Source organism: Macaca mulatta, chromosome 2 (genome assembly GCF_049350105.2).
Source record: "Macaca mulatta isolate MMU2019108-1 chromosome 2, T2T-MMU8v2.0, whole genome shotgun sequence".
Taxonomy (NCBI): Eukaryota; Metazoa; Chordata; class Mammalia; order Primates; family Cercopithecidae; genus Macaca; species Macaca mulatta.
The window spans coordinates 81,690,758-81,708,193 of NC_133407.1; the positions used below are offsets into that span (position 1 = coordinate 81,690,758).

General features: G+C 37.1%; 1 protein-coding gene across 1 annotated transcript in view; it reads left to right on the forward strand.

Moving 5' to 3' along the window:
* SEC62 (SEC62 homolog, preprotein translocation factor) overlaps positions 1-17,436 on the forward strand; it is a 28,236-nt gene that overhangs the window by 3,724 nt on the left and 7,076 nt on the right. Inside the window, 5 exon segments of the mRNA NM_001195502.1 lie at positions 5,213-5,321; positions 6,550-6,655; positions 11,691-11,895; positions 12,147-12,239; positions 15,498-15,558. Coding sequence (NP_001182431.1) covers positions 5,213-5,321; positions 6,550-6,655; positions 11,691-11,895; positions 12,147-12,239; positions 15,498-15,558 — 574 coding nt within the window.

The window sequence follows — 17,436 nt, forward strand, 5'->3', positions numbered from 1 at the left end:
CCTGCCTCAGCCTCCCGAGTTGCTGGGACTACAGGCGCCCGCCACCTTCCTGGCTAGTTTTTTTGTATTTTTTTAGTAGAGACGGGGTTTACCGTGTTCACCAGGATAGTCTCGATCTCCTGACCTCGTGATCCACCCGTCTCGGCTTCCCAAAGTGCTGGGATTACAGGCTTGAGCCACCGCGCCCGGCCTGGGTGTAGTAATTTTTAAAAGTTCCTCTGTATCACAAATTCTGTAAGATTGATGCCCGTGGCATATTTACTCTTGATCTATTATTTTTTTCTCAAAAAGGTTAAATATTGACTAAAATAACTTAGAAATGGCAAACTCTATTTTATCATAGTATTTTAGTGTTGCTGTATTTTAAAGTAAAACATAGTATTTATTAAAGAATTTTATAAGAGTGTTCTAACCAAACTTCCAATTTAAATAATTTTGGATTTTAAGTTACAACACCCAATGTATTGGTATTGGGTGCAAAGAAAGGAAAAGCAGTCCAGCCTAAATTTATTGACTCTTAGCTTCCTCATTTTAAGACAGTTGTGTTCATTCATTGAACTAAGAAGTTCTCTCCATTCATTTGAAGATTGATGGGTTGGTTTCTCTTTATTAGCGGGTGCTACTATTCCCAAAAGCCCTTCACTTTGTTAGAAGTCTTCTAGGAAAGTTACAAAAATATTCTGTTTACATCAAAAGAAAGAGGGGAGGTACTGTGGTCCAACGTACAGACAGAAAGAAGGTAAAACTTTTGTACTCCCTTATGCTATATCAGGAGAACAGTGAAAGTGAAGACTCCATGCACGTTGGATGTGGTGGCTTGTGCTTGTAATCCCAACTATCTGTTCATGTTCTCATGGTACTCTTTTATCTTTTCTTTTCTTTTCTTTTCTTTTTTTTTTTTTTTTTAAAGAGACAAGGTCTCACTCTGGTACCCAGGCTGGAATGCAGTGATGGCATCATAGCTCACTAGAGACTCAAACTCCTGGGCTCAAGTGATCCTCTGGCTGCAGCCTCCCAACTAGCTGGGGCTACAGGTGTGCACCACCTCACCTAGCTAATTTTTTTAAAGTTTTTGTAGAGATGGAGTATCACTTTGTTACCCAGGCTGGTCTTAAACTCCTGGTCTCAGGCAGCCCACCTCGGCTTCCCAAAGTGGTGGGGATTACAGGGATGAGCCGCTGAGCCCTGCCTCTCATGGTACTCTTCTACAGCAATTGGTCTTTCTGGCTTCAAAGCCCAAGCAGTGGCACAAACTATATTGTTGCATTGAAGGCAGTCTACAATATGGATAAGTTATTATAAGTTAATAAATTGCAATACTTTAAGAAAGTATCAATAAACAAGTTAATTCTGTGTCTAGTTGGGAGAGATTATCTAAGTCCGTGTTTTCTCTTCCTTTCATTGCCACTTGGTAGTGCCTTTACAAAGGACAGGATGCAGTTTTGGAAGAGTTTGGTGAACTTGAAATTAATTGTTAAAATGAGATTTTTAAATTTTGTGCATACATATCAGATTCCCTATTGCGTAATATGTAATTCTCAATTTTTATGTATCCTAATATTTAATCAGATTTTACATGTGATGCCTCTATCAGCAGTAAGTAGATTAGTATATTTATGTCTGTATTCAGGAATAGTATTATTGAGTGTTAGTATGAGTATATATGTATCATGCCTAAATTTGATACGGTCTTTCTCTACAATTACCTTCCTCCCAAATTTCCTCTGTTGATAAAGTTAGAAATCTGACATCTTTACCTAGCCATTTTATTTATCCTTTATCATTGAGTTCTATCTGTTCTACATTTGAAATGTTTCAAATAATCTAAATTTCTTTCCCACTTATAATCTGGTATCACACCACAATTTACTTGGATATTACAGTAGTCTTCCATCCGTTTCCCTGCCTTACGCATTTTTTTCTAGTTCATCCTACACACAGCCACCAAATCATGTCTAAATCATTTTTCTAATTATGTCCTATTCAGAAACTACTAGTGGTCTTTCTCCTGCTTACAGAATAAAGTAGAAATTTCCCCACCTACCTTGATGACTCTTTATTCTACTTTTACACACTTAATCTCCCAATACTTCCTAGCTTGTCTCTACTACAGCCAATTTTGTGTCATTCTCAGCCACAATATTTATAGCTTTTCAATCAATTTACCCAAAACTGGTTCATCTTTCAAAATTTAGCTTCCTCTTCCAGTGTTCCTGTCCACATTGATAATCTCACTCCTACTTTGTGTGCTTTTACTTTGTTGCCAAGGCTGGAGTGCAGTGGCATGATCTTGGTTCACTGCAGCCTCAACCTCCCAGGGCTCAGATGGTCTTCCTACCTCAGCCTCCTGAGTAGCTGGAACGACACATGTGCACCACCTTTTTCTTTTTTTCTTTTCTTTTCTTTTCTTTTTTTTTTTTTTTTTTTAGTAGAGAAGGAGTTTCACCATGTTGCCCAGGCTGGTCTCAAGCCTGGTCTTCGGGGCTCAAGCAGTCTGCCTGCCTCAGCCTCCCAAAGTACTGGGATTACAGGCATGAGCCACCCGACCCATCCTACTTTGTGTATTTCAAAAATATTTTTTCTGCCTCTCTTTTTGTGAAATAATAATTACTGCTTCTAATAGTTATGTAATAGAGTGTACATATCATGTCTTGCAAATCTTTGCTGTTAACTGTAGCATCCAAAGATGATAGGGTAAGTACTCTGTAAGTCTGAAAGAACAGGTCACGTTTATTCAGACTTCTCCCCCACAATTTTTAATCAAGCATCTCCCAGTAACAAATTATTTAATTAGATCAGCTTTAAGTTGACAACAGATGTATCAGATAAGGAAAAAATTGAGCATGTGTGGTGTGATTATATAATAGAATCGGTTTTTATAAACCATTTATAGTATTATTTTCAACTTTTATAGTATTACTTTTTCAGATGTATGGATATATAGAATATTATTTACTAATTGAGGCTCTGCGAAGTGTAGTGTATTTTACAAACATAATTAAATATTACCATTTAATATACCTGATACCAACATATATTAATATATTTTAGTATGGTTTCAAAAATTTTAATGAGGAATTTTTGCCTTTTATTATATCAGAAAGTATATTTTGTAGTCCGACCTCAAATAAATCATTATGAATCTTGTAGATGTTCCTGAACTTGGAGTGTTAAATTTTTAATTTGCCATTTTTTAAGATTCTACTTTTTGGCTGGGTGTGGTGGCTCATGCCTGTAATCGTGGCACTTTGGGAGGCTGAGGCATGCAGATCACCTAGGTCAGGAATTCGAGACCAGCCCGGCCAACATGGTAAAATCCCATCTCTACAAAAAATACAAAAAATTAGCCGGATATGGTGGTAGGCACCTGTAATCCCAGCTACTCAGGAGGCTGAGGCACGAGAATCACTTGAACCCAGGAGGTGGAGGTTGCAGTGAGCTGAGATAGCACCATTGTACTCCAGCCTGGGTGACAGAGCAAGACTGTGTGTGTCTCAAAAAAAACCAAACAAACAAAAAAAAAGATTCTACTTTTTGTGATACATATTTTCATATATAAAAGTTTTAATTTCATAATACTTGATTTTTACAGTAGTCTTCTTTTGGGTTGAGTGGTTTGGGCTTTTAATTTTTATTTCCACAAATAGCCCACAGCTGGTAGTTGCAGACTGTAGAGATTGTACACTGGTATGATCTTACACAGGTAATTGGCTACTGGAAGTAGAGGACTTGGGAAATACAAAGGAAGAAATGAGAGATGTAGCTGCCAGGAGACTCAGTAACCAAGACACAAACCTCCACTTCCTCTAACACATTATTCCTTTTTGGGATAAAATTAAAGGTTTGTTGATTGTTCTTTATTTTCCTCAAACATAACTGAATTCAGACTTATCTTAACTTTGGAAAAACCTGACATAGATAAGTTGGATAGATTCTTTTTTCTATTTTGCATCATTAGATTTTTTTCGCTTGAAACAACTGTGTTTAGCATTAATTCTTGGCATCTTAGATTCTTGCCAGATAATTTTTTACTATTATTTGGCATTTTATTCTTTAAAGAAGCAGACCTTCTTGAAATCATTCACATTTAGATTATATGTTGCTGGAAATATTGAATGTTCTGTGTATTGTGCTTAAGCGTGTAATTAAAGACAGTAATTAAGAACAGTGCATTTGTTTCAGTAGCTTACAGCAATAAGACAACTTTTGAAAGTTTATACATAAGATGTATACAAAGATAGACAGCCTTCATCGTCTTCAGTACGTGAGCAGGGAAAATAAGTTCACAGGAGGAATTGTCAAAGAATTTCAGAATGAAAGGGAATACAGGGAAGATAGGGAATGAGAAACAATAAAGAAAATAATAGAAAATTTGGGAAAAGGTATAGAAGAAAGAAAGCAGAGAAAGACTAAAACAGCCTTTCCAAAACGACTCTTTGTCAGTGCACTTCTGTTAATCACTTCTTCAAATGAGATAGTAATATCTCTTTTTGCATTTTTTATTTTTGCTTCATCCTTACTGGAGAAGAGAATATCAGAAAGACAGTCCCAGGAGTGTCTAGTATCTGCAACCACAGTGGGAAAGCAAAGAGAATACAAATTGTCATTGTCTCAGTAGTTCTTATGGCTACCACACTGAGGCAGCTGTCATTGATTAATTTGAGAACTCCTCCTGCGATCTGTTGTCCATTGTTCAGAGTACCTATCTTTGGCTGTTATTTTAACATTTATTTATGACATTTGTTTCTACTTACTTTGACATTTGGGTACTCACTACTAGCAACTCTTATCTTTTTAATTACTGCCTTGTGGCTTATAAAAAGAGACTATAGGCCAGCAGCAGTGGCTCATGCCTGTAATCCCAGCACTTTGGGACACCGAGGCCAGCAGATCACTTGAGGTCAGAAGTTCAAGATCACCCTGGCCAACATGGCGAAACCCTGTCACTACTAAAACTACAAAAATTAGCTGGGCATGGTGGCAGGCACCTGTAATCCCAGCTACTCAGGAGGCTGAGGCGGGAGAATCGCTTGAACTCAGGAGGCAGAGGTTGCAGTGAGCTTAGATTGCACCACTGCACTCCAGCCTGGGCGACAGAGCGAGACTCCGTCTCAAAAAAAAAAAGATTCATAAAATAGATTTGTAAATTATTCTTCAGCGCATGGATTTCTCAAGTAAATGATTATACTAAATTCATATTCATATGTTGCAGGAAGTTGGTGAACCATCTAAAGAAGAGAAGGCTGTGGCCAAGTATCTTCGATTCAACTGTCCAACAAAGTCCACCAATATGATGGGTCACCGGGTTGATTATTTTATTGGTAGGATTATACCAGTAAAATCATATTAGTGTACCTATCTTGTGAAGTTAACCTACGTTTGAGATATGTAGAAGTTTTAAAAGTGCTTTCCAAATGTTATTGTTCTGGTGATGGGCATATGGCAGTTGATTATTCTGTTCTTCCCTTTTATGATTGAAAATGTCTATAATAAAAAAATAACATGTTTTCTAATAACAATTGTTGGAAATTTTTTAAAATAGGATTTATTTTCAGTGTTTTAAAATACTACCTTTTGTTTAGATAGTATGTGTACTTGGAACTAAGAGCTTTGGCTTTTTTCCCCCGAACAATGTCATTATAAGCTGATGTCATTTATAACACCAGAGCTTATAAGTAGGGGTTGAGTTTGCCTTTCTCATCAATTAAAAGTGAATTGCAGCTGGGTGTCGTGGCTCACACCTATAGTCCCAACACTTTGGGAAGCCAAGGCAAGAGGATTACTTGAGGCCAGGAGTTCAAGACCAGCCTATGCAACACAGTGAGATCCTATCTCTACAAAAAAAATTAGATGAGTATGATGGCATGTGCCTCTGAAGTGAGAGGATGGCTTGAGCCCAGGAGTTAGAGGATGCAGTTAACTATGATCTCACCACTGTACTCCAGCCTGGGTGACAGAGCAAAAACCTGTCTCTTAGAAGAAAAAAAAAACTAAATTGCCAGTAGAGAGGAAAATTCCTTTATCATCTCTCTCTTTAGTGTTATTAATGATTTGACATTCATTATAACTTTAAAAAAGTAGATGTGCTAATCTCTTCAGATAGTATGTTTAGCTGTTTCTTGTGACAGCAGTAGATTGTTGACAGAGCTTCTTCCTCAGTGTATTAGAGTAAAACTTGATGAGAATTTTTATTACTTGCAGGGAGCAGAGAATATTTTGGTTTATCTACATATGCTTGTGATTAATAAGAGTGATAGTTACATACAGATATTTTAAATTTTTGAATATTTCCCCATTAATTTATCTTGCTTTAGTTGGTATTTCTGAATGCCATTATTTCCCAACATTACTTTTAAAAGATACTTAATATATTTCACAAGTTGAGGTTTTGGGGAACTATTAATCATGATCATGTTAGATTTAATTTTCTGTTGAGTTTGGTTTTCTTTTTTGTTGCCAGAGTGTTGAAATTTCACTTTGTAAAATATTATTTAGATAGACATAAATTCCCATGTATACTAAATTTAAAATAATGAATTTTTTCTTCAGCTTCAAAAGCAGTGGATTGTCTTTTGGATTCAAAGTGGGCAAAGGCCAAGAAAGGAGAGGAAGCTTTATTTACAACCAGGGAGTCTGTGGTTGACTACTGTAACAGGTACTGTTTATTTCTTAGTGAAGAATAACATAATAATTTTAAATTTTCTTCGTAGTCCTGAAGCTCCTTACATCATTAAATGTAGTGATACTACAACATAACTCAAATATAGTTTTCACATGTAACCTGATTTCTTTGGTACCTCTGGAAATGTGTTAGGTATTAGACTATTATACTTTTAACTGTATATAATTTTTACTTATGTTTTATTACTTTTATATATTTGTGAGCCCTACTGAAGGGTCAGCAACAAAAATCGTATACCAGTGCCTACAGTAGAAAAGGAAGTTCTTTCTTTTGTAGAGCAAATTGGTTGGGGAGTCTTTTTTTCAAAACTTGCAGGAATTCCTATTAGCTGTGTTACCGCAATTTTTTCAGCGCCTGCACTCTGAGCCATAAGCCGCATACCCTTTCCTATTTGGTTCAGTGTTTGCTAATGTAGTATTTCTTCTAAAATCAAGGCAGCTGCAACATCTACCTTGTCTTTTTCTGAGAATTTCAAGATGAAATACAGCTAATTCAGTAATGTACATGTATTTTTCGTAATAGATTTTTTTCTGTTTTGAAAAAACTTTTGATGGTGAGTGGTTTGCCTAAAAGATAAAGTCACCTTCCTTTTGGAAAGAAGTATGCTAGTTTTTCTTTCCATTTTTTTCTTTTTTTCTTGGTTTACTTAATACTAAGCATTTTCTTAATATATGTTAACTAAATTTTGTTTTCAAAACACTAAAGCTTATCTTTGGGGATTTTAGATTATTTTATGTGTACTAATATTTTGTTTAATGGCACCTAAAGTATCAGCCACCTAAGAACCCTCTTAAAAAACACTATTTCACCACCTGGTTTCTTAAGCTGTCAAGTCAAAGAATTATTGAATATTTCTTAAAATTCTTAGTTGCCAAAGACTAGAGGTTACTAACAGACCTTTTAGAAACAATAGGTTTCGGCCGGGCGCAGTAGCTCACGCCTGTAATCCTAGCACTTTGGGAGACTGAGGCAGGCGGATCACGAGGTCAGGAGATGGAGACCATCCTGGCTAACACGGTGAAACCCTGTCTCTACTAAAAATACAAATACTGTCTCCTCCAACAAAATGAAGATGCATTTAATGGAGCTATTAGATCTGTAAGCCCAAATCTCTGAGTAGAGTGGCCAATGTGATTCCACATTTTTTGGCTTTTTAGGAGCCTTGGTACCTTGTTATTTGAAAAGCTCAAAAGACCTGAGTACAGAGAGTGTCCAAAGATACTCGATTTTCATTGTATATGCTCTTCCCACTGACGTCAGATTGAGTCCTTTCTGCACTAAAATAAATGAGAGTAGCATAACTTTAAGGTCTCCAGAGCCACTTCTAATACAACCATAGAGTCTTGTTGGCCAGTCCTCATGAGTTGCTGCCCAGTAGCAGACAAAATCACAAAGGGACTCTTGTCCAGTTTCTTTTTTTCTCTTTTTGGCATCCTCCAATACTGTCAGTTTTTCTGAAGCAGCTAAGTGGCATGAGGGAGTCTGAGGAAAAACAAAATAGGAAAATGTAGGATGATAAAACAATCTTTTCTAATGTGATCTATACCTTTTTATGGGCTGTATCACGAATGAACTCATACATATTAGGTTAAGTCTCCACAAGACTTTGTATCGCTGACCCCCAATCCAGTTATGTCGTCCTCGGTCTTGTGCACATGCCACACTCATCTTCTCTTCTGGTCTTTCTCTTGTCATAACTTGCCACTTTGCCTAAATGGTTCTCTTTCCTCTGTCCCATGTGCCTCTCAAAATCACAAACAAATCCCTCAAGTCCTTCCTCTACCATGTACTCTTCCCCAGGCTCTCCAGCCTTCATCAGCCTTTCTGTCTAAAGGTCTGAGTTTATCACATTAGTACCTCCCAGTTTGGCCCTTAACTATTTCAGAATTGCTACATATGTGTTATTTTTTTTTTAACAGTGTGAGCACTTAATAAAAACCCACCTTTGCCACATTGGTGAAAGTCCCCAACATGTCTGGCATTTAATAAATGTTTGTTAAATCTGAAAAAAGATGGAGGTGAGGGAAAAAAATACAGAAGCAATTTTTAAAACTTTTTAGAGCTATTTTAAAACCACTTAACAAATATTCTAGGCTCCAGGAATACAATCATGGCTGTGACTTGGTCCCTACATCAGAACATACTCTGATCTGTTAGGAAAGATTTATAACTAATTACAATGTGGTGTGTTCTATAAGGAAGAGAGAGATGGTGAAACTACAAAGAATGACATCACACAGAAAATGTTTCAAGTAAATTTTGAAACATAAATAGGTGATTACCCAACAAACAAGAGAATAAAGGAAATTCATTCCAAGCAAAGGGCATGGAACACACTGAGATAGGAAAGTTTGAGTAGTTCTGTAAAAATGTCAGAAAGCTTTATGTTAGTAATGTGTTCTGTACCATGTGTTTAAAGCCAAACGGAGGCTCTGATATTACACAAATGTTAATGTCAGTCTCACCTTTTGACCTAATTGTGAAATTATTTTCAACATAATTTAATTGAAAGTTAATAGTCTACTTTTCTTTCATGGGGGTGGGCAGCAGTGCAGGAAAGTTGACAGAAGCAGATGATCCTGCTGTTTCTATTGCCTTCTGTATCTACTCATCAGGGAAAAGGCTTTTTTCTTTTTTTTTTTTTGAGATGGAGTCTTGCTCCGTCACCAGGCTGGAGTGCAGTGGCAAGATCTCGGCTCACAGCAAGCTCCGCCTCCCAGGTTCACACCATTCTCCTGCTTCAGCCTCCCGAGTAGCTGGGACTACAGGCACCCACCACCACGCCCGGCCAATTTTTTGTATTTTTAGTAGAAATGGAGTTTCACCGTGTTAGCCAGCATGGGCTCGATCTCCTGACCTTGTGATCCACCCGCCTCAGCCTCCCAAAGTGCTGGGATTACAGGCGTGAGCCACCATGCCTAGCGGAAAAGGCTTTTTTCTACTAAAGTTGCATTTTTTTTTTTAATTATTTCTTTATTAAGAATAATTTTTTTCCAATAAAGTAAATTTAAGAAAATGGGAAATGTTGCAAATGATTTAGAAGAAAATCCAAATTACTAATAATGTTGCTTCATAGATAGCCACATTACCATTTGAGAATATGTACTTCAGGTACCTGTATGTGTACACATGTACTCTTAATATATGGACATGTATATGAGCTGCATTATAAAAATGCTGGTTTTTCAATTAACATATGATAAACAGGATGTATTTTTATTTTCATTTGTAGTGGTAATAAATGTTCCTGATAGGAAATCTGAAAATCACATAAGTGCACAAAGAAAAGTAGAACATATTTTCATTACAGATTTTTTTGTAAGACATTCTGAAGAAGAGTAAAAACTACAAGACTGCACTTCATTTTCAAATATCCCACTACTATTCTTAAATCCCACTTTGTACTCCTAAGTAGTTAATCATTAAGGTCTCCTTTCAGATTCTTGTTTGTTTATATATGTATATATATTCATAGCAGATATGATTAGTATTTTAGGGGGCACTTTGAACATTTGCACAATGATATTTGCAGAATTTAAAAATAGGTCTTCTGAATAAGTAGTATGGGCCAAATGAGGAAACCTAGAAATTAGCTTTGTGGAAGTGCTCATAGGCTGGACCTAATTGGGGAGCAGATGGAAGCCCAGCCAGGCAGGTAAAACACAGGTGCTTCAGGGGACTGAACACAATGACAAAAAGAAGTGGTTATCTGGGCAGGAAGAAAGCATCTAGTTAACAAGTGCTGCGATGTGCTGGAGCAGGCACCAGTGAGGTGTAAGTAGAAAGGTAGCTAGATAGTCACCATTAGCAGGCACCAGTGGTGGTGGTGAGACCTAGCTTCTAGATCGTATTGTGGTAGTTGTACATTATCAAAGCAGGAATGAAGAAACCAGTCAGGAATTCTGAAACTAGAACATGAGATTTGAAAAAGTGACTTTTAGATGACAAAAATAAGGGCAACCCAATTTCTTGAGTAGGATTATAAGGTTAAAGAGAAACTACCAAGCAAGGTTGACTTAATTTGGGGTAAGATAAAAAATGAATAAAGCAAGGATCTCTCTGTCTCTTAAAAAGTTTACCGTCTAGTGAAGGAGCAAACAACTGTAACAAATTACATAGTGAGTTAGAAGATAAGTGCTATGGATAGGGTGACAGGAAACGAGAGAATGGGAAGGTGGGCTTAGGTTTTAAACAGAGTAGTTGTGGTTGAGGGAAAATGAAGAAAGTGAGGGAATGAAACAAAAGGACATGCTTATTTGGGGGAAGAACATTCTAAGGAAAGGGAACAGCTAGTGTGAAGGCCCTAAGGTGAGAATATGAAATAATAACTGCTAAAAAGAGAGAAGAACAATCTATTTAGAGAGAAAGTAGTGATATCAGGAATGCATCATGTTTTGCCAAATATATTGCACATTTTTCAATTTGATGCTGTGCAAGTCCTTTTCAGAGTCCAAAAATCTCATCTTAGTATATTTAATCATTACTTAATTGAAGATAATTATTACAGTGTCAGACTGAATTGTGAAGTACTTGGAGAAAAAAGAACACGAAGAGAGCTGAAAAGACATTATTTGGATCAATCAAATCATCACTTTTAATCTGTTAACATTTCTTAAACTGTTTATTTTCTCCATTCTTTATTATGTCAGCTCTTGCATTTGAGACTTAACATAAAGTGAAGCTGAATCTTGATTACTCTAAATGAACCCAGAAAGAGTCTTTATACGGATAATCTCAAATCTGTAATCTCTTTTATAATTAAGTTACATCATTAAAAGTGAAAATTATATTGAATATCACTGAGTTTTGACAACCTTTATATAACTGACTGTGAAGTTTTTTGATTTATGGTAGCGTTGACAACTTTTTCACGGGCATACTAGTTGTAATTTCTCTTATGTTTGCTAATTTATGTCTTCCTTTGCTTATTTTATTCAGGTCTTGATATTTTTGCTTTTTAGTCTATATCTATATGGGGAGTGTAATGCCATACCTGTTTTTCCCAAAGGCTTTTAAAGAAGCAGTTTTTTCACCGGGCCCTAAAAGTAATGAAAATGAAATATGATAAAGACATAAAGAAAGAAAAAGATAAAGGAAAAGTTGAAAGTGGAAAAGAAGAGGATAAAAAGAGCAAGAAAGAAAATATAAAGGATGAGAAGACAAAAAAAGAAAAAGAGAAAAAAAAAGATGGTGAAAAGGAAGAACCCAAAAAGGTGAGTTAATCCAAAATTAAGTAAAAATTTAAAAATCATTATGTGCACATGATCACTACTGGCCTATGAATATATTTAAATATTATGCAATACCCACCTGAGATAACTATATTAGAGTTATTATAAATACCATGGTTGAGAATTCTTATTTCTGTGTTACAAATAGTCAGTGAAAATTCTTTGACTGTATGAACGTCATTTCTTGCTTGCTTGTAAGTGTTATTTCTTCTATTCAACTTGTGTTTTCATAGGAAGAAACTCCAGGAACTCCTAAAAAGAAGGAAACTAAGAAAAAATTCAAACTTGAGCCACATGATGATCAAGTTTTTCTGGATGGAAATGAGGTGAGAGTAAGCCTATAACTAGAAGTTCAGTTTTCTATAGGAGTTTTTAGAAACATGTTTGATGCCTTCACTAATAAAAGGAAAAATTTTGAGAAATCTTATCATGTACTTAAATATATAAAAGCTACTCTATTTTTAAAAGTCAATAATTTCTCTGATTTAGATTTTTAAAAGTCAGATTTTACTGTGAGTGACAGGAAACCTGAAATAAAAGTATCTTTTTTTTTTTTTTTTTTGAGACGGAGTCTCGCTCTGTCGCCCAGGCTGGAGTGCAGTGGCGCAATCTCGGCTCACTGCAAGCTCCGCCTCCCGGGTTCACACCATTCTCCTGCCTCAGCCTCCCAAGCAGCTGGGACTACAGGCGCCCGCCACCACGCCTGGCTAATTTTTTTTGTATTTTTAGTAGAGATGGGGTTTCACTATATTAGCCAGGATGGTCTCCATCTCCTGACCTGGTGATCAGCCCGCATCGGCCTCCCAAAGTGCTGGGATTACAGGCGTGAGCCACCACGCCTGACCGAAACCTGAAAGAAAAGCATCTTAATACAAAATAGATGCATATTTCTTTCTCATCAATGAAATCTATAGGTAAGCTGTACAGATACGTCAGCTCCATGGTGGATCCCAGCTCTTCTTTTCTCCTCTGTCTGAGGCTGCTAGCTAAGGTTACCTCATGGTCCAAACTGCCAACCTTATATCTACATCGAAAAGAGGAAAGGAGGGTGAAGAATGTGTCTCCTCTTTAAGGAGACCACTTTAAAGTACACTGTCCAGAAAGCTGGCAATTTCATTTCTGCTTGAATTCCACTGACCAGAACATAGTCACATGGTCATGCATACGAGAAGTAAAATCTTGGAAATGCACTTTTTATACAGGGTGATTATTTGCCTAGCTAAAACGTAGGGTTTCCATTATTACCAAAGAAAAAAAGAGCAGAATAGGAGATACGTACAAGTCTCTATCTCTTACAGAATGTAAGTCAGACACATCACTTGTGGGGCTTAAAATTTTTAACACTACTTGATGCTTTGTGCTTATCATTTGTAATGGAAGATTTGTATGGTGGTAGCCTTCCATAAAGACTGCTTAATTCAGTCACTTCACCAGTACATAAACATGAGTTATATACTGGGCATTGAACTGTTACGAATTTTAGGATATCCCTTCCTGCTATACCTATACAAAAGTTACATCTATAAAGTCGTGGCTCCTAGGGCTGTGTGTTTGAAATTCTTACTTGCATGAGACTATCTAGAGTGGGATTGTGGGGGAGGATTATATATTTATAATAAACTGTCCTCAGGTGACTCTGATGTGAACCCCTGGTTAAGAATCATTGTAATAGAAAACTGTAGGTCTTTCTTGGCCGGGCGCGGCGGCTCGCGCCTGTAATCCCAGCACTCTGGGAGGCTGAGTCGGGCGGATCATGAGGTCAGGAGATTGAGACCATCCTGGCTCACACGGTGAAACCCCATCTTTACTAAAAAATACAAAAAATTAGTCGGGTGTGGTGGCAGGCGCCTGTAGTACCAGCTACTCAGGAGGCTGAGGCAGGAGAATGGCGTGAACCCAGGAGGTGGTGCTTGCAGTGAGCTGAGATTGCGCCACTGCACTCCGGCCTGGGCGACAGTGCGAGACTCCGTCTCAGGGGGAAAAAAAAAAGAAAACCTTTGGTCTTTCTTACTGTGAAGGCTCAAATGCCCTCAGTTAAACATTGAGCATCAGCTATGTGCTAAACATTTTTATAGGCGTTGGGAATAGCTTGATAAATAGGATAAAATCTCTTATGATCTAGCAAAGATACAGGCACTTAAACATGATAGTATAGTACAGTGTGGTAAGCATGAATGGTGTGAAAGCACAAATTAGGAATAGTTAATTTAGTCAGGAAGGATAAGAAGGGTCTAAAGGACACTTGAGCTTAGATGACTGGCAGATTGCCAGGTGTACCAGGAAGGAGTTTAGGTCTATTGGGGAAGGAAGCAGCCTGAGCAAAAGCATGGGTGCTTGCTATCCTGAAAAGCCTAGATTTTATTCTGTAGAAAGTAGCATGCACTCCAAAACTTTTAAAGTTGTGAAATACCTTTTTTTAAAAAACATGTTTTTTTTAGAATGGAAACTGGCAGAAGTAATGTCTGTGGATGTGATTCCCAAGGAAGTGGGCAGAGTAAAATAAGAGGTTAAAGTGGAACCTCTGGTGTTACAAATCGAAGAACCAAGTTGGAAAGACAATAAAGAGTTCTGGTCAATATAGAAATAAGAGGGAAGAGTACTGTTATTTATAGAAACTAAGAAATAAAACTGAGTTTTGTGGATGAATGATCAAACGAGTTCTGATCTGAATGAAGTAAATTTCTGTTGTATAAAATAATAGCCTGATAAAAGGAAGGAACCACTACGTCATAAGCTTTGAAGTAGTGGTTTCCAGCTTATGGGCCCTCCATGGAAGAGTGGGCAATGAAATTATTACAGTCATAGAAACTATGTTCACCAAGCATGATCTTTAATAATTGTTCTTTGTGTCTTATCAGGAGAGAAAAGGGTGGAGTTGAGAGATACTGGATCTGTGATAGGGCCTGGCTGGAATCTATCTTAACTGTGCTTTTATCCCAAACTGGTTCATCATTACATTAGGGACAAATTAAGGTTGACAGTTGCTGGTGTTTTGTTTGAATAAGTAATGATTTGCACACATTAACAATTTTTTCCCCCCAAGACAGAGTCTTGCTGTGTCGCCCAGGCTGGAGTGCAGTGGTGTGATCTCAGCTCACTGCAACCTCTGACTCCCGGGTTCAAGCAATTCTCCTGCCTCAGCCTCCCAGGTAGCTGGGATTACAAGCATCCACCACCACACCTGGCTAATTTTTGTATTTTTAGTAGAGACAAGGTTTCACCATGTTGGCCAGGCTGGTCTCGAACTCCCGACCTCCAGTGATCCACCTGCCTTGGCCTCCATAGTGCTGGGATTATAGGTGTGAGCCACCAAGCCCGGCCAAACAAATTTTTAAATGTATGTAAGAACATACAAATTTACTTAAGTGCTTTATAGAATTTATAGTTTTTCTATAATCATTTTCTAGTGCCAGAAGAACCACTACTGCTGAAGGAAAGATCTTTGAAATGTATTACCTTAGAAAGTACTTCTCATACGTTAAGAGGTTGATCACTGCTTTAGGGGACCTAAAATGTAGAATTAAGCATTACTTTCTAATGTGACATTAGAACTTTTAAGCACTGAGGTTTCTTGATTCTTCTAGGTGTATGTATGGATCTATGACCCAGTTCACTTTAAAACATTTGTCATGGGATTAATTCTTGGTAAGTAGTGAGATGTTAGTAGCTTTAAAGTGCAATCTAAAATTTAGAAAACAATATGCAGATACTATAAAAGAAAATGTTCCTAAATTTAACATAAAATAGTTGTCATTTTAAAAATACTTTAAAGTCAGAAGGTGAATAATAAAGGAAAATATTTGAAACACATTAAAACAAAGATCTTTACAAACTGATAGAAAAATGGTTAAGGTAGTTAACAGATAAATACAGTGACCAGTCATCATGAGTGATACTTAATCACACTCATATATGCAAATTAAAGCTGTAGTGATTAAGAGGCTTGCAAACCTTGACTTTAAAGGTCTTAGAAAAAAATCAGCACTCTCAGTTGATAGGTATGTCTATTGTTTTAGTTTTTGTGAAGGACAGTTTGTCAGTATCTCTGAAATTTTATATGTGTCTGCAATGACCCAGCAATTCTAGGAATTTATTCCATGGCTGTTCCCATACAGTTGCACGAAGTGTGTGCATTGACACATTATCTGTTTTTTTCCAAATCCTTTAGACTATACCTGAGTATAATCTAGCAAATATCTTTCAGATTTGAAATGCTTATACCATTTGACCTAATAAATTCTACTTTAAGGAATTTACCCTATGCCATAATCAGTTGCACAAATGTACATGTGCAAGGGTATTATACCTAGAATAGATAAAAAAAAAGAAAGTTACAGAAGAGTAAGAATAATATAAGCTCATTGACTTATTTAGAAAAAAAGTCTCTGTAACTAGTTAATTATATATAGGTAGTCTCTGGGAATACAGGTAAGCTTAATAGTACGTAACCTCTGGGAAGTGGAATAAGAATTAGATGAAGACTTAATTTTCTCTATACTTTTTTATTTGTTTGTTTGTTTTGACAGGGTCTCATTCCTGTCACCCAGGCTGGAATGCAATGGCACAGTCATGGCTCACTTCAGCCCGACTTGCTGGGGTCAAGTGATCCTCCCACATCAGTCTACTGAATAACTGGAACTATAGACACACTCCACCACACCCAGCTAATTTTTGTATTGTTTTTGTAGAGATGGAGTTTCAACATGTTGTCCAGGCTGGTCTCGAACTCCTGGGCACTTGCCTCCTTGTCTCAGAGTGCTGGGATTACAGTTGATTTGTTTTTTTAACGGTGTATATTCCAGGAGGTTTTGTGGGGAAAGAATGATTTAACAAATAGAAAAAAAAAAATAGGTAGTAGTTAAAATAAGCTTGGTCAATATGATATCATAGGATCCCATTCAAAATAACTCTTTTAGGCTGGGCTCAGTGGCTCACACCTATAATCCTAACACTTTAGGAGGCCAAGGCAGGGAGATGGCTTGAATCCAAGAGTTTGAAACCAGCCTGGGCAACATGGCGAAACCTCGTTTCTACAAAAAATTAGCCAGGCGTGGTGGTTCACACCTGTAGTCCCAACTACTTAGAAGGCTGAGGTGGGAGGATCACCTAAGCTTGGGAGATCAAGGCTGTGGTGAACCAAGATCGTGCCACTGCACTCCAGCCTGGGTGGCAGAGTAAGACCCTGTTTCAAAAAGCACAATAACTCTTTTATACTAGAGTACTAGTCACTTTGCTAAATATTTTGCATACAATATATCATTTCATCCTCAACAACCTTTGAAAAATAGGAACAGACACTTATTAAATATAAGGTAACTTAGTCTCAAAGAGTTAAGTAACTTGCCCAGGGTTACATAGTTTATTAGTGATGGAGCTAGAATTTTAATCCTGGTCTTACTCTAAAGACCTAATAACCAGGCTTCTGATTTCTTATACTTATTTCTTGTGTCCTCACTTTACTTGCAAAAAAACTGGAGATACTTGTAAACAGTTTCCCTAAGTACCAAAAAACATCTGTAGTGG